Genomic DNA, 18,816 nt, shown 5'->3' with positions numbered 1-18,816 from the left:
TACATTTAAAAACAAAAGTGGACATTATTCAACTTCCCTGGCTACAACACTACCATTAGTATTACCTTATGTTACAGAAAGAAAAAACAAAAACTTAAAATACATTCTATGACAGGACAGCGTATAACAAACTGTACATATAACATCTGTAAATTTTTTGGTAAACTGTCTTTCAGTCGTCAGCGTTATATTTACATATCTTTCAGCTGTGTCCTGATATAGGTGCTAATAAGTCCTTACTTTATCAACTAATCAAACAATAGTCATCTCAGCAATCCTCCTTATCTCTAACCAATCGTTCAAATTTTGCCAAATTTCATAATACTCTGTTTCAGTTTTATTTTTAATCTCTAGGGTTAACCTGTTCATTTCGGCACAGGATAAAATTTTATCTATTATTTCTTCTTCGGTGGGGGTTTCCTTTCTTTTCCATTTTTGGGCATATGCCAATCTTGCTGCAGTTAAAATATGCAATAATAAGTAGAAAGATGCTTTGCTGAGTTTATCATTAATAATCCCTAATAAGAAGGCTTCTGGTTTTAGATCAATTTTTTTGTAGTAATATTTCTTCCAACCAATTTTTTATCCGCTGCCAAAAATTTTGCGCTTTTGAACATTCCCACCAATGCTGTAGAATCTTCTAGTATTCAATGATCTCAATATGTTTTGAAGACAGGGACAATATTTAATCTTCTCTATCTTTATACTTCACTCATTTGCCAGATTTCCTCAAAAATAGTAGAAATTCAGTCAGATCCCTGGCAAATTACTTCATATTCTAATGTAAAATCTGTTTGTCCTACAAATATGAATTCATTCAAGACCACTGTGTATCTATTAAACTGAAATATAATCCTTCTCCTTCAACCAGCTCATCTAATTTTTCAATCCGCTCCTTAGACAAAACTCAGACAAAATAGAAATTGAATAGCAAATGTTTTTTTCCTTGTTAAAAGTTTTCCTTGTACCATCTTTAATTTCTGGGTCCTCCTAGATGACATAGCAATTGAAAAAATTAAGAATGAGCCATTATACATTTAGATCTTGATATAATGAAAATGACTCTCAAATGGATATAAGCACAATGCAAAAAGAGCAATAACTGAATTTGATCTCCAGTTATTTCCTTGCTAAAATTTATTCTGCTTTAAAGGTCTGTAGGTATACAAGGTATTAATACTGAAATCCCTGGTCTCATTTTTCGATACAGTTTTTCCTGCAGGTATCTTGCAGCCACCCTTCTTTAGTGCATCACAGCCTAAGTCCCTGAATTTTGGTGGAATTGGCATGGTCATTGGACATGAAATCACCCATGGCTTTGATGACAATGGTAAGACAAAACACACACACACACAAACACACACAAGATTTCATAAATGTACATTAAGAATTCAAGGGGAAACAAGATATTGCTGTTATCTTTCAATAACATTTGCACTAGGGAAAAAAGGTACTTCATAACTGAAGATTGACTGACTGACTGAGTGAGTGAGTGAGCGAATGAGTGATCTGATTTATATCCTTCCTTTTTATTCACAAATTAAAACTCATTTTACCTGAGTACCTACTTACATTTTATCTCCACAACAAGCCTATATGGTAAATTGGGCTGAGAAACAGTAACTGGCTCCAAAACAATTTCAGTGGATGAGGGTAGACTAGAATGTGGTCTTTCCTATGCCTCATCCAACATCTTAACCAACATGCCACATTAGTGTCACATAACATTATTAACTTTGCCTGTTATTGTAAATGCCTATTCATGTGTATTTCCCTTTTGCCTGCCAAAAGAGCCTCGAAGAAACTAATTACCAAGCACATGCTTTTTGGAAACATTTGCATTATATTAAAATTTATTTATTTATTATATTTTATACCGCTCTTCTCCCGAAGGACTCAGGGCGGTGTACAGGGCAATAAATATAAAAAACAGAATACAAAAGTTAAAAAATGATTAAATATAATGCCCAAATTTAAAATTTAAAACAATAATTAAAAACATATTAAAACCCCATCCTAACCCATCAGACGAGGTCAGATTGCTCAAATAAATACGTTTTTAGATCGCGCCGGAAGGAGCGAAGGTCCTAATACAAAACATCATATCAAGGACATTGAGCCCTGGTGATGCAGTGGTTAGAATGCAGTACTGCAGGCTACTTCTGCTGACTGTGGCTGCCAGCAATTTGGCAGTTCAAGTCTCACCGGTGTAAGGTTGACTCAGCTGTCTATCCTTCCAAGGTTGGTAAAATGCCCCCAGATTGTTGGGGGCAATATGCTCACTCTGTAAACCACTTAGAGAGGGCTGTAAAGCAATGTGAAGCAGTATAAAAATCTAAATGCTATTGCTATTGGTTGCAGTTAGGAATTCATAATAAAGCAATTTATTGAAATGTTAGTCCTGTCATTCATATATCCCTATATAGCTGTATATCTAAATATGCCTCCATACATTTACACTTACCAACTGCAATTGGGATGGGCAACTCTGTCACTAAGTGGCACAGTCAATAAATGAAGTTACATGTGATCATGCCAACTTATAACATCCACTCTGACCATTAAGCAAATCACTGTGGGTTGTTAAATGTGACATAACCATAACTTGCGACTTCCTGCTGGCTTTCCCCTTGACTTTGCATATTGGAAGCCAGCTATCAAGGTTGCAAATGGTTATCCTGTGACCATGGGGTACTGCAACCATCATCAATGTGTGCCAGTTGCCAAGTACCTGAATTCCTATCACATAACTCAGGATACTGCAATGATCACAACTTCAAGGACTGTTCATAAGTCTCCCTTTTCAACACTGTCGTAACTTTGAATGGTCACTGAATGAGTGGTCAATAAGCAAGGACTACCTGTATTTACATCTGGCCAGAGATAGAGATAATATAGATACTCCTCCCATTCCTGACATCTATTTAACATATCTAGTGCGGTTTTTTAAAAAAAAATAGACATATTTAGTCCTAGCAATGCACAATACTTTATTATGAAGCAGTAGAGAACCAGCAGGTGGCAATTTCTGCCAGTCATTAGATGTGCAAACATAGGAAGCTTAGGAGAGATTATGTAATCCAAACACTCTTCTATCTGAAGCCTGCAAACTGTTTGGGATAAGATTAAGCCAATGGAATGATTAATGTTCTAGGCTTGAAATCCGTGGGCTAAACAGCTCTTGGTGAGGACGAAAGCTTCACTCAGTCTACTTAACAGCAGAATTAGTTAACCACACTAGATACCTGGACATATGTTGCATCACTGAAAGGCCTGCTGGCTGAATACTTTGGCAATGTGGCAGAATGATAATGTACATGAGAACTAGGTGTGATTTGGATAGTTCAAAATAAAATATCCCTAAGCATTCTTGGTGGGCAAAACACATTGTGATGTTGCACTGCAGCCTCTGTTCTTTATGTACTCACATGCAATTTCACAACACAATATGTTTTCTGAGTAATTTTTCCTCCTTTTCCAAGCTGGGGATTCACTACATATTTACTGATGCAAGGTGAGCCTGAAAATGGATGCAGCAGTATATAAAATCCAGAGCAGCACAAGTTACTTTTTTAATATAGAAAAGGATATGGCACAAGGAGGTAGTGCTCAACTTATGTTTGAAGTTACAACTGTGCTGAAAAAAGTGACTTGTGACTGGTCCTCATAGTTACAACCATCGCAGCATCCCTATGATCTCATGATCATAAATCAGGTGTTTGGCAAGCGGCTTGCAATTATGAAGGTCACAGCATCCAGCAGTCCCCTGATCACCATTTGTGACCTTTTCACCTGGCTTTCAAGAAGTAAAGTCAATGAGAAAAGCCAGATTTGTGTAACAATAATGGCAAAAAAGGTTGTAAAATTGGGTATGGTCACATAATGATTTACTTAACAACCCATCATTTAGCAAGAGGTGTTCTGGTCCCAATTGTGCTCATAAATTGAGAATTACCTGTACAGAAAATCACACTTTGCATATATTGGATTCTACCTTGAAGTCTTTGGGCAAGTTTTCTAAAAGAAAACCTACACTCTTGGTATTTTTAGCTGAGCTATAATGCAGTTTTTATTATCTATGTCTTTGTAATTATTTATTCATATACATTATTTCAGGCAGAAATTTTAATGCAGAAGGGGACCTCGTAGACTGGTGGAGTCAAGAATCTGCAAACAATTTTAAAAGTCAGTCTCAGTGCATGATATATCAGTATGGGAATTTCACGTGGGATCTAGCTGGTGGACAAAACGTATGTGGCTTGTTTAGTACAAAATTTATTATGTATATTTTGGGTGTAGCCTTATGTTTTGTTATGCAACAAAGCATGTATAATTAGGGAAACAGTTCTTGGATTTCTGTTCAGCATATCTAAACATGTTTGGACATTTGTGTCATCTATCAAATTGATTGTGAAATTTATTTGTTTCCTTAAAGATAAGTTTAGCATTGGATGGTTGTCACTTCTCAAAGTTCATCTGCTAAAATTCAAAGATAGCATAGAAAAATGGACTCCAATTTAAACATAATATTAAACTGATGCAGGCTGGAGTTGTCTGGCAGATAGACATACAAATCTGAAATATCCATTGACACACACATACAGACACAATCCAAAATTTAGCTTCAGACTCATGTTTTTTCTGTCCTTATCAGCTCACACTCCTGAAAGGAGAAGATGGGAGCTTGTTTGCAAAACATTTATCTGAACTGTAGAAGTCCTGCTTCATTTCAACTATTTTTTTAAAACCAGTTTGATCCTTATTTGATCCTAACTTAAGTTTAGTCTTTGATTAACTGGCATAACTGTATATGTATGTCCAGATACCATTATTGTCTAATGTTCATAGATTTTTTTGGTTAAGATTTAAAATATATATTTTTATATATTATATATATTATATATATTTTTATATATTACATGTATATAGGATGTATTTTAGAGAATTTATTATATATTGCAGCTGTAATTTAAAAATATCTAAATACAAAAGTGCTTAGGCATTTTGATTTTAAGTTTACTCCACTTCTGAGAGTTTCAAAGTTTTAAACAGGTCTAATGCGGGATACAAATTTGAAAGATTTACCATCAGGTTCAGCTATAAAACATGCTGTGATTAATTAAATATAAATTTTTCAAGCTTCTATTCTAGTAAAGTTTGAAAAAGTGTAAAAAAAGAGCACATGGAAGCAAAATTTTGTTTAGATGGGCAACACAGAAAGTTCTAGGGCTGTACGCAAGCTCTGATCTGTTCAACTTGTTTTGTTTTGAAATTATGGATAAAAATAAGAGACATTATTTTCTACCATTTTGTCGCAAAACATGGAGAGTAAGCCCCAAATTAACTTAATATGTTTTTTAAAAAATACAGATTTTATGCAATTTTTCCCCTTTTATGCACAAAAACCTCCAGCAAGCAAGAATCAAATCCTACCCCTTACCTTCATATACAACAAAGCATTATCTGCTTTCTGTTATAAGCTCACCTTTATACCTCCCGTTTATTAATAAAGATGGCTTACTTTCCAGATTAGTAGAGAATTAAAGTGTCAGCAGTTCAATAAGGGTTATTCATTTCAGTTATCTGAAATTTCGTTTCATCTAAATCTATTGTTCACCTATATTGTTGTTCTCTACAGTAGAAAATATTGATCGATTGACTATGGAATATATAAATATAAAATAGATATGTATTCTCAAGGCAACAATGTCAAGTTCCATCATTTCCATTCTGTTAGCAGTCTATATATCTCCACCTTTGCACATAAATAAGAGTTTTATGTTCAATTTCTTTCACTGTGGCTGCATATCCTTATGGAAATTCCTGCTGATGGGTTTCAAGAACCATAACAGCCATTTCCCAACATTCAGCTTGAGATGTATGCAATACGGCTTGTTTATTTTGTGCAAGCAAAAGTCCAATTTTATAGTAAACAGAATATATGAAGAAAGAAAATCTATATATTATGGACTATTTGAACCAGTTGTGCAATAAATCATATTACAGACCATCCCTTTTCTGTGGGATTCCTTTCATAAAAACCAGTAATGGAACATTTCCCTTTAGATTTCATAATTTTTATTCCATTTTGACTTTGAAAGCATTCTTCTTGGAATTTGATCGTTTTTAGTTAGTTTTATAGTGAAAGAAAAAAAGAAAAAGAAAACCAGGGTCAGTTTTCATTTCTTCCTTTCTCCTTTCAGCTCAGTGGAATCAATACTCTTGGTGAAAATATTGCTGACAATGGTGGCATTAGACAAGCATACAGGGTGAGAAATGGCTATTTTCTCTTTCTTCACAACTCAAATGATTATAACTTGCAATATATTCATTGAAATACAGGTTTCCAATGGTACTTCTTTGACACAGGTCTGGTTTATTAAAACCCTAAAGGTTTTTTTTCATATAAACTTATGTACATTGCTTTTTAATGCATAATTGGCAATTGTATCTCCCAAATCTCCTCTATCTCCAACTTTCCTCTCTTCCTCTCCTTTATTTCCATATCTTTCATCTCTGGTGCATGTCACGATAATTTTCAATGTATATTTATGCAAGTTCTGCATAAAATATATTGTGAAATGGGAATTCTGCACTTGGTTCCTCAGTCATTTGCCCTCCTTAAATGTTGTACTAGATTCATCATCCCCAGCCAGGGTAAGAAAGATAATACTCTGCAAATCTGTTAAGATCCATGAATTTGTGTATGTTTAATGGGCCTCCAAAGATACATTATTCCATTATTTCACTAAGTAATTTTTCAATCAGTAAACCATGATGAGCTGTACAAGAATAAGCTACCTAAAAGATGTTTTTTTTTCTTATTGATTGTATATTCAATAAGAATATATTGAATATATTTTACTAGTGCAAAATGATTCCTATCTTTTTACTAATGGTAATATATATGAGTTCATTCATACATTCATTTAATGTACTTGGTTTTAGATTTAACTTTATACTTTATGGAAGGAGTTGTGGGGCATCACATTCTACCAGGTGACAAACTGATAAGCATAGAGTTGTATTCTTTCTCATTACGATCCATCATAGGCTGGAGGATCAAATTGGAAAGACAAAGTATAAAGATTGAACCCAAATTTTGATATATTAGAGGTTTGAGCTGATCTGAAAAAAATCTGATGGGGATAAAAGTTGTGATACAGCTCCACAATCCACAAAATGTAATTTTCATTGCCAAGTAGAAGGAACTGACATTTTAGAACAGATTGAAAAGCATTTTATATTTTATGTGGTGTGCCAAATTGAGAATGAGGGAGGTAAACTCTCTAAGACTCACAATGAAATTTTTTTGAGAGTGTGACTTCCAGTGGTATTATGTTGAGTAGGAGTTTTACCATCATGTTTAGTCTGGCAAATAACATGCAGACAACAACCTGAGTAATCAAGGTGTCCCACAATCTTATTAATATAGCAGGGATGGTATGGTTGATGGACATTAAGATGATAAGAGAAAAGGTTTTAACATTTTATGCATCTATTGGAATCAGACAGGATAGACCTTTTAGAACAGGGGTGTTAAACTGGCGGCCCACGGGCCAGATGTATCATGTGCAGGCCACGCCCACCCAGGCTCCACAAAGGCAAAAATGTTACAATATATCACGTGATGTGATCGAGTCTGACCCCCGTGTTTTAGAGGAACACTACCTGTCTCTGAGTGGTTCTTGAGCTACTTCACTACCATTCAGAATGAAATTTCAAAAGGATTTTGAAACAAACATAGATAGAAATGGAATTTGGAGATATGGCCATTTGATTTATTAAAAGCAGTAGTAAAATACTCATGTGGCATTTTCTTCTGGTCACATTATCTACCAGTGTCCAGTATGTACATTTGTATAGGTTTGTGTCTCAAAACTAGCTGGCAATGTAAGCAGCATTAAAAAAAACACTGACAAAGTTGCTTTATCACTTTAACTCTGATCTGTTGAAACAATGAATGTGTGAATAGTGTCTTTGTTTTCTTCCATGTTAAATGATTTGCATGTCAGCCTACTAACCAAGTGTGGCAGGAAGAGTTGAACATTACCCTCTGCCCATGTTTTTAAAGGCGATGGAAATAAGGCATTTTTAAAGGAAAAGTTGTGATCATCCTATGCTGGGCTGATTCTCTCCTTTCCTGTGGACATGGGTAAATCAGTGTAATGCCCTTGATTCTTATGATAGTTCAAACCTCTTAGCCTTCTTTCCAATGCATATTTACCTGGGAGCTGAATTCAGCGATGCTTACTTGTACTAAGGTTGTCCTGTTTCAAAACAGTAAAGTCTTTCCCCTTTTCTCTTTATTTGCCAGGCCTATGAATCTTATGTACAGAAGAATGGAGAAGAGAAACGGCTTCCTGGGCTTGACCTCAACCATAAACAACTATTCTTTCTGAATTTTGCACAGGTATTACACTTGGGCTTGATTGAAAGCTTTGCAAATTATTTTGAGTTACAATTTCACAGTTAGGATGGAAACAGCCGGCTGGCTCTTCTCCTTCTAACATGAACTGGCAGGTTTGCTAAGGCGACTGCCTTCATGGCCGTCAGACCGAGAGGTGTGTGGCCTGTCAGATTAAGTTAATCACTGCTCTGTGGATGAATGCATTCTGGAGGTGAGCCAAGGAGGTGAGCCAAGGAAACCAACTCACTTGTGACCCTCTACTTTGTTTTTAGAGCACTTTGTATCTAGAAGTTGTCTAAGAACTTTTCCGCATTGCAGACTTAAGCGGCTTGATTCCTGTCCCATAAACCAGCTGACAGTGAAGCCAGCTTAGGATATCCCTTTGCAAATTTCAGTCCTTTCCTTCACTTTGGCCAGGGTGATGATTTTGACTGTGTTTCCAATAGGCCGTATCTGGTGGTTTCCCCTGGAGGGAAGGGAAGGGGATTGGGAAGGGATTGACCGCTATTTTGCAAATATTCAAGTCCCTTGGGTCAGAATAGCAAAATGGCAGTACACTGTCAGTTTAAAGTCCATCCTTTCATTGCTTCATCAGTGAGCTTATATAAATGGCTACAGAGGAAAGGGAACAGGAGGGGAAGGCACACTCCCCCCAGGATGCATAGTAGCTGATTAGAATAGAGAAGGGTTCTTTACAATGAGATGAGGCACAGCAGGTAAACCAGAATGTGCCTTTTTGAGCTGTCACAACTTGAAACACTCAAGTTCTGATGAGTAGCAGGAACAGATGGGCAAGGTTGCCTTCCTACTGGTCTGAAGGCAGACAGAGGACTTTGTTATGCATCCCTGCGTCAAGAAATGATCAGTGGGGCAAGCTGCTTGTATAGATCAATTACTGTATTAATATTCCACACACTATCTCCATGTTCTATTCCATGTCACAGCTTTGGCCTCATAAAAGTTAAAGTTCTGCCAAACAAAATTGTTTTGTTTTGTTTTGTTTTCAAAGATATGGTGTGGGACATACAGGCCAGAATATGCTGTCAATTCTATTAAAACTGATGTACACAGCCCTGGCAAATTCAGGTAAGTGTTCAAATGAACCTCTGAAGACAACACTATTATTTATTTGCAAATGCCATGCTTAATGTGTAGGGCTTTGTACCAGCAAAATGCTGTTTTTCTTCTTTCTTTTTTTTCTTCTTCATGCAATATTGGCTAGTTCCCTCCTCCCCCTCCTTGTTCCTGGAACAATTTGCATTCCCAGTGCAAGCAGACATACTTTCCCAAATGCTCCCTCCTCTCTAGTGCAGCCAGTGCCATTCTACTAGCAACAATAGATAAGGACATCCTGCAAGGAGGGAAGAGTAAAAAAAATATCAAGATGACAATAGTAATTGTACAGCTACCATATTGACTTTTTTTGACCAGCATCAGCACCACACACCAAGGTGGCATAAAGAGTGCACCCTATAAGTCCATGTCCAAATAAGTTTTGGAGGGCACTAGAGGATTTGGGGTAGAGGAGAAGAGACATGATGGAAGTTAGGCTATCAGATTTAAATAAGTTGAGCAAGTTCTCAGCTAGTACAGACTGGCTATTTGAAAAGTCTATCCATAACAACAGCCTCCACACTACTACAGGCAGTTCTCAACTTACAACAGTTTGCTTAGTGACCATTCAAAGTTACAATGGTACTGAACAGACAGATTTATGACTATTTTTCACATTTATGACCTTTGTAGCATCCCCATGATCATGTGATCAAAATTCAGATGCTTGGCAACTGGTTCATACTTATGACCGTTGCAGTGTCCCAGGATCATGTGATTCCCTTTTGCAACCTTTGAATAAGCAAAGTCAATGCAGGAACCAGACTCACTTAACAACCATGTTACTAACTTTTCAACTGCAGTGATTTATTTAACAACTGTGGCAAGAAATGTCATAAAATAGGGCAGACATGTCAAACACAAGGCCCGTGGGCCAGATCTGGCCCGCAAAGTGGTTTTATGCAGCCCGCAAAGCCATCCTGGAAACAGTGAGGGAACGGCCCCCACTGCCTTGGCCCTGGCCCAGAGACCCTTCTTCTGTCAGAGACCCTCAGATCTGTCCCACTCCTGCCCAGGCCCCCATAGGCACCCTTGATGCGAACGATGTAGAGCTGGCCATGCCCACCTAGTAGGCCATACACACTCTAGCCACGCCCACCCAGTAGGCCATACCCACCCGGCCCCCTGAGGACAACTGCAATGCTGATGCGGCCCTCAATGAAATTGAGTTTGACACCCCTGAAATAGGGCAAAATTCACTTAACAAATGTCTCACTTGACAACTGAAATTTTGGGCTCAATTGTCGTAAGTCAAGGACTACCTGTATATGAAAAGCAGAGCTTTCAGTTTCTATTGAATTAAATGATCTAATGATAGACAATAAGTTTTATCATACATGAGCCATCAACAAAATTTCAGAATTGGACAAAATTTTGCTTTGTTTCGTATCAGTTTTGGAAGTGAATCATTTTGTTTTATTCATGCTTCATTATGTAATTAAATGTTTCATGAAAGCAGCATGAACATTCTAAAGCTGGCATAATTTTTTTTAAAAAAATTTTTTTTATTGTGGAGTGTTTCCAGATTAGGTTTCAGTTGGAGCAGATCTTTATCCTATTATTGGCAGCAGCATGACAAGTTGGGAAAGATTACATCTAATTCTATCATAACTTGAAACATATGTCCATTTTTTTCAGCCAGATATGTTGCAATCTGTAAGTGCCTGTCTTAGCCTACAAGGGCAATTTCTTTTTAATTTGGATTTATTTTATAGTCAAGTATCCAATGTATGGTTTCTGGACAAGCATCAGAGATGCCACCAGGACTTAGACTTGCTAAATACAGCATATGAAATAATAGAAATTAAAGTTAATTTGCTACACATGTGCTAAAAGTCCTAGCATTTAGAAAATGGAAGAAAGCCAGCATGACATTTTTTCTTCTTAAATGTTGATCTTTAAGATAGATTCAGCAATACCAAATTGTGTTTTTGTTTTTCTTGCTCTAAAGGGTTCTGGGATCACTGCAGAACAACCTGGAGTTTTCTGAGGCCTTTAAATGTACTGATAAAGATTATATGGATCCTGTGAAAAAGTGTCGTGTTTGGTAACAACGCTACACATAGTAGAAGCCAAGAGGAACAAGAAATCTGGAATGTTTTAAGCACAATAGAAGTGACTTTGCTGCAAAAGGGACCATAAAAAAGGATATATCAGGTGCACTAATAAAGTGGAATTTTTTTAGGAAAGACAACAAAAAAGCCTTGCTCAGAAAGCATCACCCAGCAATTATTCTGATTAAACTAGGAAAATGATAAAGTGTTCCAAGTAGGAGTTTCATTTTTTTAAGATCCTTCCTAATTTCCGTTCAGCTTTTACATTTTAATTTGTTCATTAACACATTGATTTGAAAGCAAGTCCCACCAATTTCAGTGGAACTTACTTTCAGGGGTGTGTACTCAATTTGAACAATCTGAGTCACATAAATGTGTTCTTAACTTTGAAAACAGATAAAAAAAGGGAATACCAAACAATGCAAAAGCTTGAATGTAAAATTTACTGAGTGTGAGATTTAGAACCTTTCCCATTTTTCATCACACGCTTGTTTTTCAGAAATGGCCTTAGGAGCTTTAGCACCCAGAAAAAAATTGTGTGGGCCTTAAGTTAATATACCCTGAAACCCACTGGAATCTGGATACTTTCTTATGGCACTAATGGTAGCTGCTAAGTAGAGTCACCTGTAACAACTTTGGCTCTTTGTATAGTGTATATCCTTCTTACAAAAGAAGATGTACAAAGTCAGAGGTTATGGATGAATGGGGTGTGCAATCACATGTGCAATGATAATGTGTGCCTATCACAACCTGTTCTATATGTCATTACTTTCTGGGTTGGAGATTAATGGTAGGCATTGACCCATCATTGGATGAAAGAAAAATAGGCAAGCCCTGTTGTCTTTCAACCTAATGTCACCTATTTTTATATTCATAAGTGATGCGTCACATGGTGAAGGATCTGTTGCTTCCTCTCAATTTCACACTACATATGGATCTTCTTTTTCTTCCAGATGGAGGCTCTCTCTGGGCTCCATTTTAAAACCTCTTCTCTGCCTGTTCCTTTCTATTTGAATCTGTGTTCCTCAAAACAATCCAAAGACAACTTGATACTCTAAGAGAAGGGATTAAGTATTGACCAAATGTGTTGCTTGTTGCTTTCTAAAGCCAAACAATACTGTAGATAATTTATTACTTTTTAGCATATCTTATAATTAGTGCAGTTGGAATCAAATTCCTCCATGTTTTTTCTAAGATTCTCCTGTTTTTTCTCAAATTTTGGTCATTTTTTTAAAAAGACAAACTTGTTTGTAAAATTATACAATGTAATGCTTTTTATATTTAATTCTGAACTATTCTGGTCCTGAATGGGTGCATACCATTGGAATGTCAGGGTACAAACATTCTTTAAATGGTTAATTTTCAATAAAAGGCCCTTTAGTAAAAGGATGTGTTGATATAGGGACTGATTTTGAAATAAGCTTTCAAGATAATGAAACACTGGGACATAAATACTTAACACAAATATTGTTCATGGTTGTTCTAAATCAGCAGAATCTTTGCTTGAGTTAATAATGTTCCCTATGTGGGAGTGTATATATCTGTATTCATAATAATAAAAATACTTAAAAATCTGCTGACATGCCTTCCTGCAAACAAACAAGAAACATATTGCTTCTGATATTGAAGTACACCAAGATTTCCAAAATAAATGAATAAATACCAGAATACCTCAGATGACTTGACTGAGTCTATTTCAGAGCATCTACAGATTTTATGTGCATTTGAATTTTCACATTTGTCATCTGATGAAGCATTTTGATAATTAAATTTAAGAAACATTTATATTATTGTCTGTAACAGTGGTAATCTGTGTGTTTTTCTTGAAAAGGGTAACAGAGACATGTAAAGGTAGGCTCTCATGCTGAACCATTAAACTAGTCGAACATAACTTTTGTAGAGAATCACCATCATATCCAAATCCAGTATAGCTTTCTTGTGGTTAAAGGCAGTGGTGGGATTCAAACATGTGAACAACCAGTTCTCTATGTGGATGACACTTCTACAAGTCCATTCTGAGCCTGGACAACAAAAAAATTGCTACTGGTTCTGCTGAAGTGTTGTGAACTGGCTGAATCCTACCACTGGGTAAAGAAGAATCTTACTCACAGCTATGATGCTACAAAGCTGGTATTTTTTTATATTATTATATCTATAAAACTTCTATTCATAGTGGCATTATCTCTATGGTTGCCATTTATTTCTATGCAATTTGTGCAGATTCTTTTCGAGCTTGTTTTTTCCCTTAACATGGCAAGATATATTCTTCAGAAGCATTTAAGATGCATCCATTCTTATACTTCTAGTCTTCAAAGATGTGTCTATCCACTTTGGCGTAATCTGATTTTATAAACAATATATTTATGGTATCAAAACAGAGGATCTATTTTGCAAACCTTGGAAGTTGCCATGTCTGATATATTCTAGTAATCCATACACTTTCAGTTGCTAAAATGTTTGATTTCTTAGTAACTTCTGGTTTTAAAATAGGAAACTGTTTGTACTCATTTCTGCTATATTTTGTCATGTTGGAGTAAATCACACATACATAGTGTTTAAAAAAAGTTGAAAGGATTGAAACAAAATGATCAATGAATGAAGAAGAAAAGAGTTAACAAACAAGGGCAGGGGTAGGCAACCTTCGCTCTTTTATGACTCGTGGACTTCAACTCCCAGAATTCCTGAGCCAGCCATGCTGGCTCTGGAATTCTGGGAGTTGAAGTCCACAAATCATAAAAAGGCCAAGGTTGCCTACTCCTGAACTAGGACAATTCCTTCTTGATCACTTCTTGATCACTGGAAAGCTTTACTAAATGAATCAAGGCAATGTTCTTTCCTACCCTGATAAAAAGCCTTTTGGTGATCGCAAGCTGCTATACCTGCAGAGTGGAGGAATGGCAGCTGAGGACCCTAAAATATTTCCTCCATTGCTGCTTCTTAGAAGTCAGATAAATGTTTAACCTTATCCATTTTGATTCTATCCAAGAGTCCTTGAAAAATTAGAGCTCTAACACCCTTATATGTTCCATTAGATAAACACAATTCCTACAGTTTCAGAGTGTTACTACATCAATTGGTATTAAATTAGTGGGACAATCCTCCAAGAATCTGCCCCTATTTTTCTGTGACATACTGAGGAATGACGATCAAAAAGCATCTGTTGAATTATATTTAGTGAAACCTTCTGAAATAAAATGGCCTGCAAGGAATTAGAATAGTGGGAACAACTTCTATTTTTTCACCCCATTTTCTAAACTCTTTGAATTAAACTTTATTCCACATGAGATATATTATTCCTAGCTAAGATGTCCCTTCATTTGACCCCTATATTGCTCTTTGTATCCAGCTACTGAGAAATAGTGGTGACAGTGCTAGAGCCAGGTTCTATCCCATCCTGGAGCTGTGGAATTATATTGGGTGATTTGGGCCAGAAACTCTCTCAGCCCAATTTACCTGCTATGGGTATAACATGGAGATTCTTGTAAAAGCTTCCTTGAATTTTTGCAGGAAAGGTAGGAGTTTACCTGCACACTGGTCATTTATTTCATCAGCAGTTCAACAGGATATTTCCTTGGTCATTGGGAGGCTCAGTATGACTAGATCAGGGAAGTGACAGACTTTGATGGAAATTTTATTTAGGAAGGCCTTTAAGTCTTATTTGCCTTTTCTAAAATACAGACAAAAGGTCCAGCAAACCTCTTAGTGAAGATGTATAAGCAACACCTTATGTTATCTCATGCCATGGGTATTTCAATTATTGTGTTTAAGCTGACCCTCCAGTCAAAACCTTGCAGCTGGAACAAGTACCGTATTTTCCGGCGTATAAGACAACTTTTTAACCCGTGAAAATCACCTCAAAAGTTGGGGGGTCATCTTATACGCCCAGTCGTCTTATACGCCACAAAATCAGCGAGCCCGGGAAGGCACGCCCTCCCCTCTCACTGTGGAGGAAGCAGGGCAGGTTGGCGTCTGGCGGGAGCCGGCAGGGCAGTCCTGCGCACGCACGCATGCGCAGGACTGCCCTGCCGGCTCCCGTCCAATGCTCTTCCCTCTTGAGGCAGCATCGCTCCCCGGCTCCTAAGGAGTCCTCGGGGATGCTGCCTCAAGAGGGAAGGACTGCCCTGCCGGCTCCCGCCCGACGCCAGATGGCTCCACCGATGCTGCTTCAAGAGGGAAGAGCGTGAGGCGCCTGCCATGGCTCTTGAGTTTGACCCAGCTGCACATTTAGCTCCTAGGTATGCTGTTTAAGGACAGTAAACATTTGCTAACTTGAGCTTTTCTTTGAATTCTAGAATAGAATAGAATAGAATAGAATAGAATAGAATAGAATAGAATAGAATAGAATAGAATAGAATAGAATAGAATAGAATAGAATAGAATAGAATAGAATAGAATAGAATAGAATAGAATAGAATAGAATAGGGCTGGAAGGGACCTTGGAGGTCTTCTAGTCCAACCTCCTGCTCAGGCAGGAAACCCTATACCATTTCAGACAAATGGTTATCCAATCTCTTCTTTAAAAGTTCCAGTGTTGGAGGACTCACAGTTTCTGGAGGCAAGTTGTCCACTAGTTAATTGTTCTAACTGTCAGAAAATTTCACCTTAGTTCTAGGTTGCTTCTCTCTTTGGTTAGTTTCCATCCATTGCTTCTTATCCTGCCCTCAGGTGCTGTAGATTCACGCAGACTGCTATATTAGGTCCAATAGAATTCCATTAGATGAGCAATGAAAAAACATTTGACCTCGTCCCACATTATTATATGGTTGGATGAATTTCCACACAACAGTAAGTCCTTCAAAGTTTTCACTGTGTCTGCACATCTGTGTGAATTACAAAGTCCATTTCAGACACAGCACGCTAGTTTACAAATGTTGTAAAATGTGATCATGAAAGATAACAGACTTGTTCACCAAATAAACTTTTAATCTTTTTAGGCAGGTCTTTTTTTCTTACTAACTCAATTCTGTTGCCAAAACCAATAAGATTTTTCACAGTACAATGAAATATGGTTAACTAAATATTCCCATACAATCAGAAAAGTTGCCTCACACAGTATGTAATTGACAAAGATGGGATTTGCATTCATTTGAACTGCCATGTCTAAGCAGTTGCCAGGAGTGCTGGCTCAAATACATCAAAACAAACAAGTAAAAAAAGGATATATTAAAAGATAAAGGTAAAAAGTCATCCGAGTCGACTTTCATTCTTTGTGACCTAGTGGACATACAGTTTTCTTAGCAAGAGCACCAAAAAGAGTTGCCATTTTTTTCTTCTGAAATATATAACCTGGGGATTCCTTGACAGTTTTAAAACAAAATATCTAGTCAGACCCTACTTAACTTTTTCAAAATCAGCCAATTGTTGTGAAGTGACCCTCTTCTGATAGGTAAGGATAAGAAAACATTTGGCCTCCAGATGTTTTCGACTGATCAGCATAGCCTATTGTCAGACCATAAAAGGGGAGTATACACATCCAGATGAGATAACACTGCTTATTCTTTTAGGAGGACACATGTACCAGTATTTATCTTTTATGACCTCCAGATAAATGCATTATAAACTATTTGATAGATATGCAAAATGTAAGGGATGCATTACAAGCTACAACCTCCAGAAATGTAAACTGCAAGAATGTCCCTGTACTAACAGGAGGTTGGACTTAATGTCTTTAGGGGCTTTTAACTGTGAGATTACATGAGAGAGAAAGCATTTAAATGGCTCCATGTGGTAGCTATTGTCATATGGTGAGATGGTATTACTGCCAACATGCCTTCCCTCAAAACATCATTGTGACCTGGCTCACCTCTCTTAGCTCTCCTGACGTGAAACTATTTAAAGCAGATGTCAGCATATAAATTTACTCTTAGTTGCATAGACAGGAGACATAAGATCTCTGGAATTAAGCTTGCAATTCAACATTATCTAAAAATAAAAGGCATGCTACAAGCCAAACATGTGTGCCAAAAATTCAAATTAGCCATTTTTACCATAAATGGCTCTTCTTTAAAATGGAATTGTCTTATAGCACTTTTATTTCAGTGTTCTTCTCCTTAGATTTCCTCTCATTATGGATGCTTTCAGAAAAATTCTCCACCTTGTCATCATTTTTATCAAACTCTCAAAGTAGCAAATCATTCTTACAGCTGATATGTCATTGTTATATCCCATAGAAATGATTAAGTTATTTGGCATAATTTATTAAATGCTAACCCTAAGAAGCAATAAGGTTTGTGCACATGAAAAAGTTTTTTAGCACAATTGGTGTAATTTAATATACAACTAACTAAAAATATAAAATGAATCATCTTTATCCAAGGATATCATAGTTGGACTTCATATTTTATGGAAAGGGTTTGTTCCCCATTCCATAATCTGATGATTCTTACTGTATTAATACTGTTAATGGTTATTGACTAAATTCAACAAATGAACAGTAGACAAATCAGAATTTCACATCATCAATGCATCAAAGTGTACATGATTTTACAAGTAGCATAGCTTAGGCATATCCATACAAACTGAATCTAAATCATATTGGTGTTCACAGTTGTACACAGACTAAATAAGAATTGTCTCACCAGTTTGTTAAGTCAAGAGTGATTTTTTTTTAGAAAAACACAATACAGCAAGACATGGATGATTGATTCCCTTTTCCACAAGAACACAATTTTGGCTCATATGGGATTTGTTTTGTATTTGCCTTCAAGAACTGCTGACAATAAATTGTACTAATGCTAGTGTTCTTTAGAGTTTAGGGACTGTTATGTAGTGTAGCCTAAAGAAATGGGCCTGTCTGCTAAAGATGATGTTGATAGCTAAGATAGTTTGACCCAGCTGCACTTTTAGCTCCTAGGTATGCTGTTTAAGGACAGTAAACATTAGGTTATTTTTATTTAGTATTAACATTGGAACAGAATAATAGAAAGACAGAGTTGAAAAGGACCTTGGAGGTCTTCTAATCCAATCCTCTTCTCAGGTAGAATAGAATAGAATAGAATAGAATAGAATAGAATAGAATAGAATAGAATAGAATAGAATAGAATAGAATAGAATAGAATAGAATAGAATAGAATAGAATAGAATAGAATAGAATAGAATAGAATAGAATAGAATAGAATAGAATAGAATAGAATAGAAGCTGGAAGGGACTTTGGAGGTCTTCTAGTCCAGCCTCCCCCCACCCCCGCTCAAGCAGGAGAACCTATACCAACTCAGACAAGTGACTGTCCAGTCTCTTCT

The 18,816-nt window shown here is 36.6% G+C and overlaps 1 protein-coding gene across 6 annotated transcripts in view; it reads left to right on the top strand.

Annotated features, from left to right (window-relative positions):
• The window catches only part of MME (membrane metalloendopeptidase), a 130,675-nt gene extending 117,430 nt beyond the window's left edge, over positions 1 to 13,245 (top strand). For all 6 annotated transcript variants that reach the window (XM_081329200.1, XM_081329199.1, XM_081329201.1 and 3 more), the window contains 6 exons: positions 1,211 to 1,330; positions 4,117 to 4,250; positions 6,204 to 6,269; positions 8,318 to 8,413; positions 9,420 to 9,496; positions 11,475 to 13,245. In XM_081329200.1, the coding sequence (XP_081185326.1) occupies positions 1,211 to 1,330; positions 4,117 to 4,250; positions 6,204 to 6,269; positions 8,318 to 8,413; positions 9,420 to 9,496; positions 11,475 to 11,574 (593 nt within the window). In that variant the 3' untranslated portion in view covers positions 11,575 to 13,245. The remainder of the gene's footprint in view (positions 1 to 1,210; positions 1,331 to 4,116; positions 4,251 to 6,203; positions 6,270 to 8,317; positions 8,414 to 9,419; positions 9,497 to 11,474) is intronic.
• The last annotated feature ends 5,571 nt before the right edge of the window (positions 13,246 to 18,816 follow it).

Source organism: Vipera berus, assembly GCF_964194415.1.
Source record: "Vipera berus genome assembly, chromosome: 5".
NCBI lineage: Eukaryota > Metazoa > Chordata > Lepidosauria > Squamata > Viperidae > Vipera > Vipera berus.
The sequence above is the reverse complement of the archived record's forward strand: the minus strand, read 5'-3'. Positions and strand labels throughout refer to the sequence as shown.